The 21638-nt window shown below is 44.6% G+C and overlaps 2 protein-coding genes across 2 annotated transcripts; both read left to right on the forward strand.

Annotated features, from left to right (window-relative positions):
* Positions 1–2231: 2231 nt before the first annotated feature.
* LOC147057669 (tubulin beta-1 chain) lies at positions 2232–4852 on the forward strand. The gene is made up of 4 exons (XM_085909911.1): positions 2232–2370; positions 3260–3368; positions 3440–3550; positions 3666–4852. Exons 1-4 carry the CDS (start codon positions 2314–2316, stop codon positions 4724–4726), a joined length of 1338 nt encoding a protein of 445 aa, XP_085766037.1. The 5' UTR covers positions 2232–2313; the 3' UTR covers positions 4727–4852.
* Positions 4853–18202: 13350 nt separating this feature from the next.
* Positions 18203–20847, forward strand: LOC147057670 (tubulin beta chain-like). Its single transcript, XM_085909581.1, has 4 exons — positions 18203–18418; positions 19201–19309; positions 19374–19484; positions 19585–20847. Exons 1-4 carry the CDS (start codon positions 18362–18364, stop codon positions 20640–20642), a joined length of 1335 nt encoding a protein of 444 aa, XP_085765707.1. The 5' UTR covers positions 18203–18361; the 3' UTR covers positions 20643–20847.
* Positions 20848–21638: the final 791 nt, after the last annotated feature.

Here is a 21638-nt window from a genome sequence, read left to right on the forward strand (position 1 = left end):
TTTGAAGCTACACAGCCAGTATTTTTACATTTTGAGAATTTTGACCTTGACAGAACAGATTGCACAATTACCCAGATTTATATTCGACTGTAAATTTCAATGTTCTTGTTATCATACCCCTCCAATGCTGAGATAGCACATTAAAGAAACCACTGATGTAAAAAATACTAAGCATTGTGAAATATAAAGTCTATGTATTTTGTAGTGAACGGTATGTGTAAACAATATAATAGTGGTAATAAATCCACGAGTGGTCATAATTGTTCATCAATCCTAATTTCAGGGATGCCTCCTTCATTTATAGTTACTACTTTGCTCCCCTCATAACTATTCGTTTTAAACTCCCCTTCCCCAATGATTTCTGGTTTTGATACATTAAAATGGTATGTTTTTGAATAAAGAATTACAGCCCACGTACAGGATCAATTCAGGGTGTGTCTCTGCGAAGCAGAATAGCATGTGTTTCCTCTCAAGTATTGATCTGACTGAGTGCTAATGCCGCAGTCTTCTGACAAATGCTGAGTCATAGGAAGTACCTCCAGTTAAACATGGCAGTGTAGAGACATCTTCTGTACTGAAAGGATACCCAGCAGATGATGAGCTTCATCGTGGTTTTGTTCATTCGTTAAGAATGTCTTCATTCTTTTGATTGACAATTGAACAGACATGCATTAAAGAGGAAGTAGACCAAAATGTTAGACTGGCAACAATTGATCAGTAATGGTTAAAATAAAATGCATAAAAGGTGCAGGCAAAAAATGGCATACACGCAAAGATTTGTGCTGGAGGCGCTGAGATCCAAGATCAGAACAGGAGGCTTGTTAGTGGGCATACTCCTCGGACTCATATTTTCAATTCACAGAAATTATTTTTCTTGTTGAGGCTAAGAGTTTGAATTTGAATATCAAATTAAAGTTGCTACAAACAGATGGGGTCAAACGTCAGATTAGTACATACACATTCTACAAGAAACTAAAAAATAAAACCCTCCATCACTGTTGTGAATGTTGTTTAGCACAGCGGTTTGTATTGAAAAATGTAAAACATTGATCAATGTTTACAATTTCAGTAGCTGGTGGAAGTTGTTCATGGAAAAAAAAAAGAATAACTTGTATCCAAAAGTATTTTAGTATTCAACACAGCAATCGTAATCATTGCCATGTTGAAAACTGAATCACGTTTGGTTTCAATGAAAGATATAAGAAAATTGTGGTTCTTGTGTTTCTCAAATTTTAAACTTGCACTCCCATAATCCAAAATATGCTTGTTTGAAAAGAGAAAACTATGTACTATATCAGAGCTAACTGCACCTGAGAGACATAGATATTACAGCCCATTCTCTCAATGACATTGTCATGGAGAAAGCAGGTCTTTGTGTCACATTAGACACAAAAGAAGCAAGAAACGTAACCTACATAACATGCGTGGTGTAAGTGTAAAGAAACACACTCAGACTGAAATATAGATCTTTAATATTCATACAGTCCGATATGTAGTGTACCAATCCAAGTTAATTTAAGTCAATACTTTGCAACACTTTAAGATGGAGTGATAATGTATGGCATGCATAAATACTGTCCTAAATGCTGCAATGTCTGTATGGAAAGCTCACACTGCTCGTTTTATGCATATAATTCTTCCAATCCAGTGTAGAAAAATCATCGTCATAGCGACAAGCCATCAACCTGAGAGAAATCTCCTCCCATCCCCCCTCGGTCCTTGGAAACTGACCATAGCAACATAAGTAGCATTAGTAAAAGCCACATGTTCTCGAATCTAAAACAAACTAAGCATTTAAAATGAAATTGGGTTATAGTGACATTGTTCGACGTAAATGTTAAATATTCTTTTCTTCGGCCATGTTGTATTTGGGTCAGCTGTTTGATTTTGTTTGTTCCATTAGTTATTTGAAATAGTTTCCATGTTAAATGATATCATTTAAATAGTATCTAATATTAAACAGACTGAGACAGCCCACAATTTAAAGACACATTTCATATGGCTTGATGGTTTTGTTCAATTTTGCCATCTCATCATGGTTGCAGTCGCCTGACTTCTCCACGCACGCAAGCCGGTGAAACTTGGAGAAGAATGATTGCGAGAAATCTGTCCAATGGAGTAAAGCCTAGATTAAATTCCATTGGTTGGGTTTAGTGACTGTCAAGTTTTTTTTTCTAATTTGGCCAATCAACCATTGACGACTGGATTTAAGGGCGGGTCTTAAGTATTATAAATAGGGATGTTCCGCCATTGTACGCGCACTTCCAACAAGCCAAAGAGCAGCTGAGTAGTGTACTTTCTAAATTTGACAAAATGAGGGAAATTGTGCATCTTCAGGCTGGCCAGTGTGGAAACCAGATTGGTGCTAAGGTGAGTGGTCATTTTCTGGGGCTGAAGTCTCGAATTTGTTTTTAAAATGCCGTTAAAACAGCTTTTATTCTCCTGTAATTGTTGCTTTGTGCCTGTTGGTGTCCTAGAAGCCACACCCTAGGATTATCAACGTGTCCTACTTATGAGTATTTCTGTATAACGGTAACTCTCGCTGTCTTCTGAAAATCGCAATGATTTTATTTTAATTAATAAAAACGTAGTCCGATTGTATTTAGACGGTATATATATTTTTTCAGTTTCCCCTTACCCCCCCCCCCCTTCTAGACACACACATACTCAATTTTGTAACGTGTTGGATGCTGAAATTTTAATCGGGAGAATTAAATATCAAATAAGATCACTTACGACTTAAACCTTTTCCTGAACAGTATATAACACTTTTACCACTACAACGGAGGAGCAAATAAAATTAAGATGCGCGTCACGCACACTGTGATTTCAGTCGATGAATGTGACTGAACGTTTTAAAAGTTCATAAATTTGCGTTTGCAACATGAATATTTTCTCGGATTTCTTCCCGAAGCTCGATGAGGCCTACACCGCATTGCGTCTTGAGCTGGGCCCGGCATTTGCTGGGAGTGGGCTGTACTGGCGGTTGATGACGTAATGCCATATTTCAAAATGGGATCTCAGCCAATAAGGATTCAGGGCGCGCGCGCGTTCAAGTCCATGGCGGGAAAACAATTTATAACTTATTTTCTTTTCTTTTGACGTGATCTATTTTAGTTAATTTCCCCTTTTAATGAATTATAGAAACTACATTTTTAGTTTTAGTGCAATTGTGTACATGGGTATTTTGGAACTCAAGGTTTATATTTATTGCCAAATATGTGCAATTAACTGTTAGTTAACCTTTCTCTCTTTTTAGTTCTGGGAGGTGATTAGTGATGAGCATGGCATTGACCCAACTGGTACTTACCACGGTGACAGTGACCTTCAACTGGACAGGATCAATGTCTACTACAATGAAGCTTCAGGTAAGATCTAATGTATATTCATCTTGTGGTAATAACTCTCAATACATTTATATACATCACTGCTTTCATAGGTGGAAAATATGTTCCCCGGGCTGTGCTTGTTGACCTGGAGCCAGGCACAATGGACTCTGTGAGGTCTGGACCTTTTGGTCAGGTCTTCAGACCAGACAATTTTGTCTTTGGTAAGATATTGGAATTGGTTCACGCTACTGTTTTTGTGTGTTCTGGCAGTCATAAGTGCCGTGCTGTTTTTTTTATTTTTCCATTTATTTTACAACTCCCCCACCCCTCTTACAGGTCAGAGTGGTGCTGGTAACAACTGGGCTAAGGGTCATTACACAGAAGGTGCAGAGCTGGTGGACTCTGTCTTGGATGTGGTGAGGAAGGAGGCTGAGAGCTGTGACTGCCTGCAGGGTTTCCAGCTCACACATTCATTGGGTGGTGGTACTGGCTCCGGAATGGGCACTCTGCTCATCAGCAAAATCCGTGAAGAGTACCCGGACCGCATCATGAACACCTTCAGCGTGGTGCCTTCTCCCAAAGTATCAGACACGGTGGTTGAGCCCTACAATGCAACGCTGTCGGTCCACCAGTTGGTAGAGAACACAGATGAGACCTACTGCATCGACAATGAGGCTCTGTACGATATCTGCTTCCGTACCCTCAAGCTCACCACTCCCTCCTACGGCGACCTTAACCATCTGGTCTCTGCCACCATGAGCGGCGTCACTACCTGCCTCAGGTTCCCTGGACAGCTCAATGCTGACCTGCGCAAACTGGCTGTCAACATGGTGCCCTTCCCCCGTCTGCACTTCTTCATGCCAGGCTTCGCACCCCTCACAAGCAGAGGCAGCCAGCAGTACAGGTCCCTCACTGTCCCTGAGCTCACCCAGCAGATGTTTGATGCGAAAAACATGATGGCCGCTTGTGACCCACGCCACGGGCGCTACCTGACCGTTGCTGCTATCTTCCGTGGCCGCATGTCCATGAAGGAGGTAGATGAGCAAATGCTCAATGTGCAGAACAAAAACAGCAGCTACTTTGTTGAATGGATCCCCAACAATGTCAAGACGGCAGTGTGTGACATTCCCCCTCGTGGCCTCAAGATGGCCGCCACCTTCATTGGCAACAGCACAGCCATCCAAGAGCTGTTCAAACGTATCTCTGAGCAATTTACAGCCATGTTCAGGCGCAAAGCTTTCCTCCACTGGTACACAGGTGAGGGCATGGATGAGATGGAGTTCACAGAAGCAGAGAGCAACATGAATGACCTGGTGTCAGAGTACCAGCAGTACCAGGATGCTACTGCTGAGGAGGAGGGAGAATTTGGTGAGGATGAGGAAGAAGAGATGCCCTAATTCCCTCTGCCCCCCTTTCTTGCATTTCTTTTGAAAGCTCAATTTCCAATTCCTACTGTTCAAAGTCTGTTCCAGTTTTCAGTGTTCTGTCTGCTGTCAATAAAGGTTCTTGTGCATACTCCCAAATGAATTTTGTTGTTGCTTTTGTTCAAATTAGGTCTTTGATGTGGTCTAATTTAAGTATATGAACAATTTCTATCAGTTAAGATATAATTATTTTAACTTTAAAACATGAACCTGGTTAAACAAAGGCATAATAAAACTTGATGAATACCAAGCAGATTCAATTCAAATTGTACTTTGTCCTAGTATTTTTTGTATTAATTGGCACTTCCATTTTCTACAAATTTCAGTGCAATTTCTATTCCCAATCAATTAGGGCTAAAATGTAAATTTATTAAAAAAAAAAACTAAAAACATTCTGAATATCAGACTATAAATTGCTCAAAGTTGGTCCTTGTAATTTTAGCACGTCTTGGCCATAGAGTGGTTTATTCTTAGGGTACAAGGAATGATATCAGTGTTTGCTTCCAGATATATTCCTGTCATTAAGTTTTATTTCAACTGATGTTCATCAGGTGCACGTAGGCAGTTTATATTGAATTATTTCCCAACTCAAGGGAGAAACTTGTGCTCTCCTGCTTGGTAGAATGCATTTGGGATGAAAATTAGGAGTAGCATGTATAGTGGCTGTCAGGTTTTGGTCACTAGGTGGCAGCGTAGGTCAAATTGTCGTAAAATAGTATGTCTGCCTACATACTGTATTGGCCCGAATATAAGACGACCCTAGCCATTGTATTCTTTTGTTCAGACAAAGTGTATAGGTCTTCCCTTAACAAACCTTTCTGACAGTTTTGGCAGCAACTTCCGCCTTCGGAGTTGCTGCCACGGACAATATGGTAATAGACACTTTAATTGGTAAATTAGAACTCAAGATTTGTAACCATCAATTTGTTCAAATGTGTACTGTACATTGCTGGCTCATTTCTGAATGGTTAATTTGCGGCTACGTATGCAAATGATATATTCTAGTGAAACAGTTTACCAGACCTGTACAAAAACTGTCTCTTAAGAGTGGTGTAAAACTGCACTGAATCATGACCAGGTTCGTGTTTCTTTAAATTGAGAGTAGTGAGATCGTGGCGCTTTTATATACAGGGTCCGGCAAAATGATCTGACAGATTTTTGGGTTTAAAAAAAAACCCCAAATAAAGTAACACAAGATATTTTTGAAACGTTTATATAATGCAATTTCTGACTTGATGATGAGTAGTAAGTAAGTGAGTAAGTAAGTAAGTAAGTAAGTAAGTAAGTAAGTAGAGTAGAGTGAGTGAGTGAGTGAGTGAGTGAGTGAGTGAGTGAGTGAGTGAGTGAGTGAGTGAGTATTTTGGATTCACTCTTTTCTTTTCACTCCGACGTTAGAAAATATTTTTGTGACAGAGGCTTCGTAGCAGACTTTCGTGACGCCCACATTGCTCCGCTCTCTACTACAGCAATGCATCTAACACTGCTTGGCTCGCCCAAGCGGTCTGAAACGAAGACGAAAAAGCTCTTATACGCATGTGTTCAGTGTTTCCGGTGGAGCGTTTGTATTGAAATTCCAGACACAAGTAGCGTGTCGTCATTAGATCAATTGGGGCGTTTTAGGGCAAGTTCAGATTGCTGCAGAACCACTAGTACAGCTCGCTACAAAACCACAAGGGTGGTGCTGCCCCAGAAACAGTCCAGCCCACCAGAGTTCATCTCCCCCTCGCAGACCTCCACATCCAGCCTGCCCCCAAGTGGAGGCAAGTGGTAATCGCTGGATTGAAAGTGAATGACTGATTTGATTGACAAGTGACGTGTACTGAGAGGTCGCTCGACTTCAACTTAATGGCTGTAAATAACAGCATAAACATAATTAACTGCTTAAAATGTGTTCCTACACATATGACATATAGAAAGTCCACTCGTTTTGCTTTTATATTCATTTTATTGTGCACTTGGAGAAAATTGTAGAAAAGTGTAATCTATCTCTCCAGGTGTTGCAGGGATACTTTTATGATCTGTTTGCGGGCTTTTTTTTGTACTTTGTTCAGTTTCCTTCATTTTCTATTATGTAATATTTTTATTAATTACATCACATCCTTGGGACTACCAAACAAGGTAATGGGTGCCAAACGGTTTCGCAATAAGTTTCTTAAAAAATGTATTATGCCTTTTTTTCTCATGTACAATTTAGAAACTTGGCCAGTTGTTAAAAAGAAAACAAAAATGTGATCTTGATGTGAAACATTAAATGATGTTTATAAGCACTCAGTTGTTTGGTATTTCCATTGTACAAAAGAAAACAAAAATGTGATCTTGATGTGAAACATTAAATGTTTATAAGCACTCAGTCGTTTGGTATTTCCATTGTACAAAACAAGGTTTTCAGATAAAAAAGAAAACAGTTAAGCAACTTAGCAACTGCTCTTGAAGGGGGTGATAGGCTTGTGTAGTCCATGTGGTGCGACAAGGCAACAGGTTGGATGTCAGTGTCAGAGACTCACACTGCTCGCCACAGAGATGTGCCATTCCATAATCTTGAGGAACACCTGAATTGCAATGAGAAACATGTATACATCCTTGACAACATTGTGATTTGTGATTCCCAGAAATAAACTGTGGAGCATCTCATTAGCTTGAACAAATTAAAAAAACAAAGAGGAAATACCCATCGTCAAATTGGAGGATTGAACACGGACGGCTACAGTGCACAGAGATGCTGTTGTTGCTGTGACAGAGGAGGCTAAAGAGACAACTAGAATATGTTGAACTTTACAACAGAAAACTGTTGTATAAATACCGTAATTTTCGGACAATAAGTCGCTCCGGAGTATAAGTCGCACCAGCAATAAAATGCACAATAAAGTGAAAAAAAAAACATATATAAGTCGCACCGGAGTATAAGTCGCACTTTTGGAGCAAATTTATTCATCAAAATCTAACACCAAGAACAGACATGAACCAGCAAAAACAGGCTAAACGATATGATATACTAACGTGACATATACACAAACGAGGAGCTGAGAACAGGCCTGGTGTATTATTCCGAGTTATTCAAATAAGTATGACATAAATAACACGTTTATCAAACCATCTGTGTCACTCCAATTCATTAAACCCATCGATTGTCCTTTATGTAAACAATGCCGCATATGCGCCGCGCCGCTGACATCGGACTCATTGTAAGGCATTTCTAATTATTCCACAGACCCAAATAACGATATATAAAGTATATTTAAAATAACTATCATATAACAACAATATTATCAAACCATCTGTGTCACTCCTAATCATTAAATCCATCGATCAAATTCCTCGTGCTTTATGTCAACAACACTGCGCGTGCGCCGCACAGATCTAGTATATAACTATATTGTAGCGTTAACAAAGTACCAGGAAAGACGTGGGTATGGTAAACGGCTCCTTATTTGACAAAACAAGAGTTCAACGAGCCAACAACTACTGAACTGTAACAATAAAATCATATACAAGTTGCTACACGAAATAAAATATATCAAATAACTATAACATAAATACGTTTTTCAAAGCTTGTGTCACTCCAAATCATTAAATCCTTCAAACGTGGGGCCCTTCGTCATCTTCATCATCCCGTGATCGAATCCTTTGTCCTTTATGTAAACAATCGCCGCGCGGTGCATGTGACGTCACTTGCAGTTTAAATGACAGTAATCCCTTGCTACGTACATCGCGGTTCGTTTCTTGCGGTTTCACTACATTGTGGATTTTTGAATTTTGAAAATTTGTGAAAAAAAAAATCACTGCACTGAAATTGTATAGGTCAACAAAAACTACTGAAAATAAAACAGCTCTCATACATCTTAGAAATAAATGCACCTTAGAGATAAGTAAGGCTAAAACCACCTACTTCCAGGAGCAAATCACTCAGGCCGCCACAAACCCCAAAATCCTCTGGGAGATACTAAAATCCATCACTGGGCAAACTCATGAAAATACAAACAACAACATACAAATATCTTTACAAAATACACTCACTACTGATGAGGAACAGATTGCAAATGCATTTAATAATTATTTCACCACGTCTATTAAAGAACTGGCAGAACACTTTGCTCCTCCATCACCACCCACACCTATAACTCCCTCATCAGACAAGCTTACCTTCTCTGAGATTACTCTCTCAGAGTTATCCAGTATTTTCAGTTCACTCAATAACTCAAAGGCCAAAGACATATATGGATTAAACAGATTTTTACAAGACCCACGCCAGTAGCTTCCTACCCTTAATCCTCCACTTAATCAATCTCTGCATAAGACATTCCATATTTCCGACCGCGTGGAAAAAAGCAAAAATAACCCCCATATTTAAATCAGACGACCGAACAACCCTATCCAACTACTGTCCCATATCAATCCTCCCACCTCTATCAAAATTCTCAGAAGAAATCCTGTCAAAACAACTTATCGTCTTGAAACATCTTGAACATCTTGAAACAAACAACCTTCTCAACAACTCACAATTCGGCTTCCGATCAGCTCATTCAACACTATCTGCACAGCTACTATTCACAGAATATATACGCACCTCTCTTAATCAAGACCACATCACAGGAGCAGTCTTTATAGATTTCCGTAAAGCCTTTGACACAGTTAATCACCAAATACTCCATAACAAACTAGCTTCCTTTCATCTCTCCCCCTCAGTTTTAACTATGCTCTCCTCATACCTCTCAGATAGAATCTAGGTTGTTAATATTGGTCAGGCAACATCTACTCCACTACCATCTCCCACTGGTGTCCCCCAGGCAGCATACTGGGCCCATTATTATTCATCATGTATATCAATGACATGCCCAACATATGCGAACAAACTCAAATCATATTATATGCTGACTTCACACAATTATATGCTGACGACACAGTTAATTTCACTTCAGATCCCAACACCAAAACCATAAACTCCAAACTTACTTCTGATCTCCAGCTCCTACATGACTGGCTAAAAGTAAACCAACTGACGATCAATACAAAATAATCTGAAATCATGTATTTCCACTCCCCTAGGAAAAACATCTCCATAACTGTCCCCAGTACTCTATCCGATCAAACTCTAATAGTCACAGACACATATAAATATCTTTGAGTGCACTTAGACTCCCACCTCACCTACAAAAAACATGTTAAGACTCTCACTCATAAGCTCAAACAGAAAATATATGTCTATAACAAGATCAGGCCCTATCTCACCCATAATGTCGCAAATATTTCAAGATTCAAGATTCAAGAAGAATTTATTCGCCATGTTTGAGCGTGCCAAACGAGGAATTTGACTTCGATACATCACAGTCTCTGTTCAACATTTAGGTGACTAACAACACTCAGAACATGTGAAAATGACAAATGACAATATTCTCAGCGATCCCCTGATCTTTAACTCCCATGAGGGCAAGGAATAACTCAAATCTCCGACTAGGGGAAGTGAGAAACCTTGAGAAGAGACCACAGATAGGAGGGTCCTACTTCCAGGATGACCAGGCTGCAATGGATGCAGAGAAGACACATAGTTCAAACAGTGTAGACAATCCAAAAAGGTGTGGAGAGCAGGATGTTATAGCACAGCAATGACTCTGAGACTCTAAGAGTGGTGTGAGTTCTCAGCACAGACTTTCAAGCAGGAGGGTGACACGCCGTCTGGGCCCGGTGCCTTCCTGATCTTTTGTCTCCGGAACACCAGGCGCACTTCCTCCTCACGGATCTGGAGTGCGGGCACGGCCTCTGCAAGAGAGAGATTAGGTGACAGCGGTGATGGTGTGGACAGAGCGGTTGTGAGGGGATGGGAGTATGTTGATTGTGCTGCAGGAGGTCCTGTTGTGTGGGAGGACCGATCAAACCTGCAGTAGAACCTGTTCAGCTGGTTAGCAAGCCTTGGGCTCTCCACAGGTTGGGGGGTTCGTTTCTTGAAGCCCGTGATGCTCTGCAGACCTTTCCACACTGTTGAGGGGTCAGGATTGGCAGAGAGGTGTCTCTCCAGGCTCTCCCCGTAACACCTCCTGGCTCTCCTGACCTGTCGGTTCAGTGTGTTTCTGGTCTGCTTGAACAGGTCCCGGTCGCCGCTCCTGTAGGCCTCCTCCTTGGCTTTGCGCAGCCTCCTGAGGTTCGGTGTAAACCAAGGTTTGTCGTTGTTGTACGTGCAGAAGGTCTTAGTCTGCACACACAGATTCTCACAAAAACAGATGTATGATGTAACAGTGTCAGTAAGTTCATGCAGGTCTGAAGTTGCAGCTTCGAAGACTCCCCAATCTGTGCAGTCAAAGCAGGCTTGGAGGTCCTGCCTTGACTCCACTGTCCACTTTCTCACAGTCCTCACTACAGGCTTAGAAGTTTTAAGTTTCTGCCTGTAGGCCGGGACCAGATGAACTCATCATCATCATCATCGGCGGTCACTCGAGACGAGTATGACAGTCTTCTTCTCAGCGTTGTCTACTTGTGGGTCCGCAGGTGGGCGTAGAGCCCGATCCGGGATCCACATATTTTTGTGCAGTATGGGCAGGAGAAAGTGGTGATGGGTTGTGGGTGTGCTGGAGCCAGTTTTTGTCTTTCCTTACGGAGTTGTCGTTTGGTTTCTGCGACACGGCGGAGTTCCTTTTCGTGATGTGCTGCACCTTCTTGCACCGCTGCCCTCCAGAGGTTCCTGTTCAAGGCGATGCGCTCCCAGTCCTGAGATGTTATTTGGAATTTCTTGAGATTGGTCTTGAGGTTGTCCTTGAAACGTTTCTTTTGCCCACCCGGGGCTCGCGGACCTCTCTCCAGCTGGGAGTATAACATCTGTTTGGGGAGGCGGGTGTCAGCCATGCGGATGAGATGTCCTGTCCATCGGAGTTGGTGCTGCATTATTAAGGTGGTGATGCTCGGTATCCTGGCTTCCTCCAGAATGCTGATGTTTGTGCGTCTGTCCTCCCATTTGATCTTGAGTATTTTCCTCAAGGTTCTCTGGTGGTGTTGCTCAAGAGCTCTTAGGTGCCTGCTGTAGGTTGTCCATGATTCTGCCCCATAAAGTAAGGTGGGGAGAACCACAGCTTTGTAAACCAGGAGCTTGGTGTCAACCCGGAGGTCTCTGTCTTCAAAGACTCTTTTCCGGAGTCTGCCATACGCTCCACTGGCATAGCTCAGGCGATGGTTGACCTCAGAGTCAATGTCCGCCTTGGAGGAGAGAAGGCTGCCGAGGTAGGGGAAGTGGTGGACATATTCAAGTGCAGTGTTGTCCACATTTATGATGGGCAAAGTAGATGGCTGGTTGGGTGGGGGTTGATGTAGCACCTGGGTCTTCTTGGTGTGCACGGTCAGACCCAGGGCTCTGTATGCCTTAGCAAAGGTGTTCAGGATGCCCTGGAGGTCTTCTGCAGAGTGTGCTACAATGGCATTATCATCTGCATACTGGAGCTCCATGACCGTGGTGGTTTTGATCTTGGTTTTGGCTTTGAACCTGTTAAGGTTGAAGAGCCTGCCATCAGTTCTGTACCAAATTGGGATTCCGTGTGGTAGTTCTTTGTCAATGAGATGGAGTATGGTGGTAATGAAGATAGAGAACAGGGTGGGTGCAATGATGCATCCCTGTTTGACCCCTGTCTCTACAGTGAAAGGCTCAGTCAAAGAGCTGTTGTTGAGCACTGTAGCTGTCATTCCGTCATGTAATAATCGCTAGATTATTACATGACGGAATGTATTACATTACATGTCTAGATGAACTAGACAGTTGTCCGAGAGTCCTAAAGCTGCATGAGCCCCAGAGTGGTATGCATCCTTAATTACGGTGTAGCAGTGGTCCAGTGTCTGTGCCCCTCTGGTGGGACACGTAATGTGCTGTCTGTATCTGGGGAGTTCGTGCGCGAGGTTCGCCCTGTTGAGATCACCCAAAACAATGATTAGTGAATTTGGTAGAAGTTTCTCCATGTCTGTCACCTGGTCGGCCAGCATCTGCGTGGCTTCACTCGCACGCGCGTGTGGTGGAATGTAAACAGCCGCCATGACGATCGAGGAGAACTCCCGCGGTGAATAGAACGGTCGGAAGTTTATGAAGAGTGTTTCTAGGAGAGGGCTGCAAGACTCTTTCAACACCGTGACGTCAGTACACCAACGTTCATTAATGTAGAAACAGAGTCCACCTCCCTTTGATTTTCCGGTGAGCTCTGCGCTGCGATCTGCCCGCATTAGCCGAAACCCAGCTAACTCCACGGCGTGGTGGGGGGTGCGTTCGGTAAGCCACATTTCAACAAAACACAGCGCGGCAGATCTGCTGAAATCAGTGTTCCTCGAAGTGAGGAGCAGCAGTTCGTCCATCTTGTTTGCCAGCGAGCGAACATTTGCCAGATGAATTGATGGTAGGGCAGAGCGGAGCCCTTTCTGCCTCAGCTTAACGAGGGCTCCGACTCGTTTTCTGCGCCGTTGTCGGCGTGCTAGCTTGTATAGCATCGCCGCTCCAGCTAAAATCTCCGGCAAACCGTTTGAATCTGAGAGGACAGGAGAGAAAATACCAGAAGAAGACTGTCCGATGTTTAACAGCGCTTCTCTGGTAAAAGTGATCCAGGATGGACAGCAGAGAACACAGAAAACACACAAAATAAGACAAAGAAGCAGAGACCGACCCACGGAGGCTGCCATACATCTTCATCTATCTACATTCTATCATTCTGTCTAACTTATCATACTGTCTTTCCATTTGGTCTCTCACCACAAAAGAAACTCTGGATACTTTAGCTAGACTATACAATAGAGCAGTGGTTCTCAAACTTATTTCAGTGATGTACCCCCTTTGAAATATTTTTTCAGCCAAGTACCCCCTGACCAGCGCAACACATTTCTGGTCGAAAAGAAAGAGGTACAGGATTGTGCCATCAGTGTTTTATTTATTAAAGTTGAACAACTTGTAGCAATGTACCTGACAGACACATTTATGTTTCCAACATTGCATCTTCGTGAATCGTCACCTTATCATGGTGGAGGGGTTTGCATGCCCCTATGATTCTAGGAGCCATGTTGTCTGGGGCTTCATGCCCCTGGTAGGGTCACCTATGGCAAAAGGGTCCTAGGTGAGGGGCCAGACAAAGCACGGCTCAGAAGACCCCTCATGACGAACCTTGGTGGTCCAATCCCAGGCTGCAGAGGCTGGCTCTAGGAACATGGAATGTCACCTCTCTGGCTGGAAAGGAGGCCGAGCTGGTGTGTGAGGCAGAAAAGTTCTGACTAGACATAGTCGGACTTGCCTCCACATATAGTTTGGGCTCTGGTACAAGCCCTCTCGAGAAGGGCTGCACTCTCTTCCACTCTGGAGTTGCCCACGGTAAGAGGCGTCGAGCAGGTGTGGGCATACTTATTGCCCCTCGGCTGGGCGCCTGCACATTGGGGTTCACCCCGGTGAATGAGAGGGTAGCCTCCCTCCGCCTTCGGGTGGTGGGACGGGTCCTGACTGTTGTTTGTGTCTATGCACCAAACAGCAGCTCAGAGTACCCACCCTTCTTGGAGTCCCTGGAGGAGGTGCTGGAGAGCGCTCCTTCTGGGGACTCCATCGTTCTACTGAGTGACTTCAATGCTCACGTGGGCAATGACAGTGAGACCTGGAAGGGCGTGATTGGGAGGTTCTATTGTTGGACTTCTGTGCTCTACATGGATTTTCTATAATGAACACCATGTTCAAGCATAAGGGTGTCCATGTGTGCACTTGGCACCAGGACACCCTAGGCCGCGGTTCGATGATCGACTTTATAGTCGTGTCATCGGATTTGCGGCCGCATGTTTTGGACACTCGAGTGAAGAGAGGGGCGGAGCTGTCAACTGATCACCACCTGGTGGTGGGTTGGCTCCGATGGTGGGGGAAGATGCCGGTCCGACCTGGCAGACCCAAACGCTCTGTGAGGGTCTGCTGGGAACGTCTGGCAGAATCGCCTGTCAGGAAGAGCTTCAACTCCCACCTCCGGCAGAGCTTTTCCCACGTCCCGGAGGAGACGGGGGACATTGAGTCCGAGTGGACCATGTTCCGCGCCTCCATTGTTGAGGCAGCCGACCGGAGCTGTGGCCGTAAGGTTGTTGGGGCCCGTTGTGGCGGCAATCCCCGAACCCGCTGGTGGACACCGGCGGTAAGGGATGCCGTCAAGCTGAAGAAGGAGTCCTATCGGGCCGTTTTGGCCTGCGGGACTCCGGAGGCAGTTGACGGGTACCGAATGGCCAAGCGGAACGCGGCTTCGGCGGTTGCTGAAGCAAAAACCCAGGCGTGGGAGGAGTTTGGCGAGGCCATGGAGAATAACTTTCGGACGGCGTCGAGGAAATTCTGGTCCACCATCCGGCATCTCAGGAGGGGGAAGCAGTGCACAGTCAATACTGTTTACAGTGGAGATGGTGTGCTGCTGACCTCGACTCGGGACGCCGTGAGTCGGTGGGGAGAATACTTCGAATACCTCCTCAATTCCACCGACACGCCTTCCATTGTGGAAGCAGGGCCTGGAGACTCTGAGGCGGACTCTCCAATCTCTGGGGTCGAAGTCACTGAGGTTGTTAAAAAACTCCTCGGTGGAAGGGTCCCGGGGGTGGATGAGATCCGCCCGGAGTTCTTAAAGGCTCTGGATGTTGTGGGGCTGTCATGGCTGACACGCCTCTACAACATTGCGTGGACATCAGGTCGGTGCCTCTGGATTGGCAGACTGGGGTGGTGGCTCCCATCTTTAAGAAGGGGGACTGGAGGGTGTGTTCCAATTACAGGAAAATCACACTCCTCAGCCTCCCTGGTAGGGTCTATTCAGGGGTGCTGGAGAGGAGGATCCGTCGGGAGGTCGAACCTCGGATTCAGGAGGAGCAGTGTGGCTTTCGTCCTGGCCGTGGAACAGTGGACCAGCTCTACACCCTCGGCAGGATCCTCGAGGGTGCACGGGAGTTCGCCCAACCAGTCCACATGTGTTTTGTGGACTTGGAGAAGGCGTTCGACCGTGTCCCTCGGGAGGTTTTGTGGAGGGTGCTTCAGGAGTACGGGGTGCCGAGCCAACTGATAAGGGCAGTTTGGTCCCTGTATCACCGATGCCAGAGTTTGGTCCGCATTTCCGGCAGTAAGTCGGATTCGTTCTCAGTGAGGGTTGGACTCCGCCAAGGCTGCCCTTTGTCACTGATTCTGTGCATAATTTTTATGGACAGAATTTCTAGGCGCAGCCGAGGCGTTGAGGGGGTCCGGTTTAGGGACCTCAGCATTGCGTCTCTGCTTTTTGCAGATGACGTGGTCCTGTTGGCTTCTTCAGGCCGTGATCTCCAGCTCTCACTGGAGCGGTTCGCAGCAGAGTGTGAAGCGGTCGATATGAGGGTCAGCACCTCCAAATCCGGGTCCATGGTCCTCGGTCGGAAAAGGGTGGAATGCCCTCTGCGGATCGGGGATGAGATCCTGCCCCAAGTGGAGGAGTTCAAGTATCTTGGGGTCTTGTTCACGAGTGAGGGCAGGATGGAGCGCGAGATCGAGAGGCGGATCGGAGCAGCGTCGGCAGTAATGCGGACTCTGTACCGGTCCGTCGTGGTGAAGAGAGAGCTGAGCCAATTGGCAAAGCTCTCGATTTACTGGTCGATCTACGCTCCTACCCTCACCTATGGTCATGAGCTATGGGTCGTGACCGAAAGAACGAGATCCAGGATACAAGCGGCCGAAATGAGTTTCCTCCGCAGGGTGTCCGGGCTCTCCCTTAGAGATAAGGTGAGAAGCTTGGTCATACAGGAGAGACTCGGAGTAGAGCCGCTGCTCCTCCACGTTGAGAAGAGCCAGATGAGGTGGCTCGGGCATCTTATCAGGATGCCTCCTGGACGCCTCCCTGGGGAGGCGTTCCAGGAATGTCCCACCGGTAGGAGACCCCGGGGATGACCCAGGACGCGCTGGAGAGACTATGTCTCTCGGCTAGCCTGGGAACGCCTTGGGATTCCCCGGGATGAGTTGGATGAAGTGGCTGGGGAGAGGGAGGTCTGGGAGTCCCTCCTAAAGCTGCTGCCCCCGCGACCCGACCCCGGATAAGCGGAAGATGGATGGATGGATGGATGGATGGATGGATGGACGGACGGACATTGCATATAGAAACAAAAAAGATAAACAGTAAACAGTGACCAACAAGAAGGCATAAACCCTTTCAAAACTGAAATACTGTATGCAGAACACTAATTTATACTTATCTTTTTTGTAATAATCTCTTGCAAGGAAATGAAAATATGCAGAACTAAAAATGTGTTCACAAAAATAAATTAACTTAATTACAAATAAATATCTTATATCTATGGTGAACGGTTTTTTGGCTTTAGCTACGAGCAAAGAAACCGCTTAAGAAGCCTCCAGGGCTTTGGCTCATGTAGTGGAGGCTTTTCGCATTGTGTCTTGGGATGACTTGAAGTCACAAAGTTTCCTCCTGAAGAACTCCGGTGGCTTACCAATATGGCATCCGTGTTTTGTGGTGAGATGCCGCTGGAGATGTGCACCGGCAGGATTCATGCTAGCGTTGGCTAATTTCCCCCAGCAAAAAAAAAAAAAAAAAGCACAGCGCTTTGGGTGGCTTACAACTTGTGGACGTAAATCCCATCAAACAATAGTCTTCCATGTACTGTTGGTACTTCGTCGGCTCTGGTTTTGCCTTCTTTCTTACTTGTTTCTCCGTGCTTTCAACAGCAGCATCGCTGCTACGCTTTAGCCACATCTCCATGTTACAGTGCGTCGTCAAGGCAACCGAAGGTGACTGCTATTGGTTTGTGGAGAGTCCGTTTTTAAAGGATTAAAATTGAATACTGAATATAAAACATACATTTGTATTCATCAAACTTTTTATAACTAATTCTCAAGACAATCAGGCCTACTGGGGTTTCATTCATTCATTCATTCATTCATTCATTCATTCATTCATTCATTCATTCATTCAATTCATTTATTCATTCATTCATTCAATTCATTTATTCATTCATTCATTTTCTGAACCGCTTAGTCCCCACGGAGGTCGCGGGCGTGCCGGAGCCCATCCCAGCCGTCATCGGACAGTAGGCGGGGGACACCCGGAACTGGTTGCCAACCAATCGCAGGGCACACAGAGACGAACAACCATTCGCACTCGCACTCACACCTAGGGACAATTTGGAGTGCTCAATCGGCCTATCAAGCATGTATTTTTTTTTAAATACCGGTATATATTTTTATAAAATCTCACGTACCCCCTGGAGTACCTCCACGTACCCCCAGGATACGCATACCCACCATTTGAGAACCACTGCACTAGACCTACAGATGACAATTTAATTTATTTCCAAGTACGCCTACAATTGCATACTGCATATACGTCTATAAGCTCAGTTATTTTTTGTGGCTCCCGACAATTTTGGGGGGGTAAAAAAGGGGGCAAATGACTCTTTTGATTAAAAAAAAAAAAAAAAAAAGGTTGCAGGAGTGACGACACCAACAGCGACCCCCGAGAACGTGCTTTGTCAGTCAGTCTCAACCATTAACGGCGTACTTTCAAAAGAAAGGGGCGGGGTTGCGTTTCAGAGACAAAACTCATTGCACTCTGGCTTCGCGAGATCAGTCAGCAGACTATCCTTGAACTTTTGACACACCGTCTATTTGGACACACCATCGAAATGAGGGAAATTGTGCATCTCCAGGCTGGTCAGTGCGGTAATCAGATTGGTGCCAAGGTTAGATGTTACCTGTTTTCATTTTTGTCGTTATCTATTCATGTTTGAGGCCTATCTTCATTTAAAACATGATAATTGTTCGTATTTTCCGTCATTGATTTTGGTTTATATTGACTCACTGTCAAGCCTGCCTTTCAATTCTAACAGCAGTCGAATAATAGTACGAGCCAGTGCACAATGTTGCCCGGAAATTGCCAACTTTGGGTATCAAGGGTACACTTTGGATTGAAGCTTTAGTCATCTCAAACGTTTTGCTCCAAGGCTACAATACATTTAATGTCGCCACTCTTGTAATGGGATCGCTTTGTAAGTTTGCAAGTTGGCTTTTGTTAAACGGTATGGCACATGTCATGAATCCTGGGGTTTGTTTGAACATTTTGGGGGGTATATTTCAAGGCCAGTTCACCTATTAGAATGTTCTCTCTTTAAATGTTACGTAAAGATGCTATTAGAATAATGCGCCCTTTTTTTATGTAATTGGAAACATGCTTTGAGGTACCAAGATCTCTGTGTCATAACTTTGAAGAAAATACAGCTGTGTTTATGATTTAGAAATCTCTTTGAACTTTATTTTCGATGTTTGGTAGCATTGTGTCCTACAACTAAGGCATGGTTTTTTTTTTTTTTTTTTTTTTAACCACATAGTAAGGGTAGGGAAATGGAGTTCAATTTTGTTTTAGTGTAGACAAATGCACACCACAAGAAATATAGTCAAAACACTTGTGCTGCAAAATGGGACAGTATCCTGGTTTTACAAGTGTTCACGTCTTATTTGTCTTTAGTTTTGGGAAGTGATCAGTGATGAGCATGGCATTGACCCAACTGGCACATACCAAGGTGACTGTGACCTGCAGTTGGATAGAGTCAATGTGTACTACAATGAAGCTACTGGTAAGATCTATATATCTTGTGGTAATGACAGCCAAAATATTTACACACTTCACTGCTTTCATAGGTGGAAAGTATGTTCCCCGGGCTGTACTGGTTGACCTGGAGCCAGGCACAATGGACTCTGTGAGGTCTGGACCCTTTGGTCAGGTTTTCAGACCAGACAATTTTGTCTTTGGTAAGATATTGGAATTGTTTTACGCCAATGCTATTTTTATGTATTCTGCTCAGGATGTATTTTCATGTTTTTTTAAATTTTATTTTACAACCTCTTACAGGTCAGAGTGGTGCTGGTAACAACTGGGCTAAGGGTCATTACACAGAAGGTGCAGAGCTGGTGGACTCTGTCTTGGATGTGGTGAGGAAGGAGGCTGAGAGCTGTGACTGCTTGCAGGGTTTCCAGCTCACACATTCATTGGGTGGTGGTACTGGGTCCGGAATGGGCACTCTGCTCATCAGCAAAATTCGTGAAGAGTATCCAGACCGCATCATGAACACCTTCAGCGTGGTACCTTCTCCCAAAGTGTCAGACACAGTGGTTGAGCCCTACAACGCAACGTTGTCTGTCCACCAGCTGGTAGAGAACACAGACGAAACCTTCTGCATCGACAATGAGGCTCTGTACGATATCTGCTTCCGTACACTAAAGCTCACCACACCCTCCTATGGCGACCTTAACCATCTGGTCTCTGCCACCATGAGTGGGGTCACCACCTGCCTCAGGTTCCCCGGACAGCTCAACGCTGACCTGCGCAAACTGGCTGTCAACATGGTGCCCTTCCCCCGTCTGCACTTTTTCATGCCTGGCTTCGCACCCCTCACTAGCAGAGGCAGCCAGCAGTACAGGGCCCTCACTGTCCCTGAGCTCACCCAGCAGATGTTTGATGCGAAAAACATGATGGCCGCCTGCGACCCACGCCAAGGGCGCTACTTGACTGTCGCTGCCATCTTCCGTGGCCGCATGTCCATGAAGGAGGTAGATGAGCAGATGCTCAACGTGCAGAACAAAAACAGCAGCTACTTTGTCGAATGGATCCCCAACAACGTCAAGACTGCAGTATGTGACATTCCCCCTCGTGGCCTCAAGATGGCCGCCACCTTCATTGGCAACAGCACAGCCATCCAAGAGCTGTTCAAGCGCATCTCTGAGCAATTTACAGCCATGTTCAGGCGCAAAGCTTTCCTCCACTGGTACACAGGCGAGGGCATGGATGAGATGGAGTTCACAGAGGCAGAGAGCAACATGAATGACCTGGTGTCAGAGTACCAGCAGTACCAGGATGCTACTGCTGAGGATGAGGGTGAATTTGGCGAGGATGATGAAGACATGGCTTAAAGTTTGTTTTGTTTTTTCCCCTCCAGCAATTTAATTCACACAACATTTGTTCCAAGTCTTCAGGTTTCATTGCTGACAAGTCATACATTGTGTATCACTGAAACAAAAGCTCACTTTACATAGTGTGGCAAGATTTTTGAAATGTCCAAGTTTTCCCTTCACACAAACGTGGTATATTTACTATCAATAAAACAGTGTAATGTGATTGTCTTTGGGTCAAGTAAATGTGCTTATACACAATTACCAAGATTAGTTAGCAGTGCATGCAACTCAATGGAACGTTCATTAAATACCGTGCGGCGATGCAGACGCTTTGAAGTTTCCCTTCACACAAACATATGTGGTATATTTACTATCAATAAAACCGTGTAATGTGATTGTCTTTGGGTCAAGTAAAGGTGCTTATACACAATCACAAAGATTAGTTGGCAGTGCATGCAACTCAATGCAACGTCCATTAAATACCGTGCGGCGATGCAGACGCTTTGTCAGAATTGTAACTTGGCAGTGGTCAGTAGGTGGCAATGTTGGCAAAACCTTTCCCACATGGTGCAAGTAAGGACCCTTGAGGCAAACGCGAGTATGTAGCGGCACGCTTTAAGCAGCTGACCCCAAGCTCCAAGCTTTCTTTTCCTCCAAGTCGTGATATACAACCAACTTTGTGAAAAAGAGGACCATTCAAGGCAAGTGGAATCGTTTAGCCAAAGTTTGACATTGTCTATTTGTGTATATGAACTGGCCTAATTGATCAACTATTTGATTAAGCGGTTCAGAAAATGGATGACTTTTTTAATTTAAAATTGTTCAAATCCTCAGACTTTGGTCTTATCAACAGTAAATACCCTGTTCTCTGTCATACTCCATGAAAGCAGACTGACTTGATTTACTTTGGAAAACAAAGACCAACATTTTTTGCCCGTTATCCATAATTTTACGGATCAAAGCTTTAACTGACTCATAATTAGTTTTCTGCAATATCAACTTGAAATGATTTTT

The sequence above is a fragment of the Syngnathus leptorhynchus genome, chromosome 4 (genome assembly GCF_054491065.1).
Source record: "Syngnathus leptorhynchus isolate UIUO chromosome 4, UIUO_Slep, whole genome shotgun sequence".
NCBI lineage: Eukaryota > Metazoa > Chordata > Actinopteri > Syngnathiformes > Syngnathidae > Syngnathus > Syngnathus leptorhynchus.

Excerpts from the sequence above, each read along its gene's own strand:
- LOC147057670 (XM_085909581.1), top strand. The coding sequence starts at position 18,362 with ATGAGGGAAATTGTGCATCTCCAGGCTGGTCAGTGCGGTAATCAGATT. Across the intron at positions 19,310-19,373 it reads GTACTACAATGAAGCTACTG|GTGGAAAGTATGTTCCCCGG; the intron begins GTAAGATCTATA and ends CTGCTTTCATAG. Across the intron at positions 19,485-19,584 it reads ACCAGACAATTTTGTCTTTG|GTCAGAGTGGTGCTGGTAAC; the intron begins GTAAGATATTGG and ends AACCTCTTACAG.
- LOC147057669 (XM_085909911.1), top strand. The coding sequence starts at position 2,314 with ATGAGGGAAATTGTGCATCTTCAGGCTGGCCAGTGTGGAAACCAGATT. Across the intron at positions 3,369-3,439 it reads CTACTACAATGAAGCTTCAG|GTGGAAAATATGTTCCCCGG; the intron begins GTAAGATCTAAT and ends CTGCTTTCATAG. Across the intron at positions 3,551-3,665 it reads ACCAGACAATTTTGTCTTTG|GTCAGAGTGGTGCTGGTAAC; the intron begins GTAAGATATTGG and ends CCCCTCTTACAG.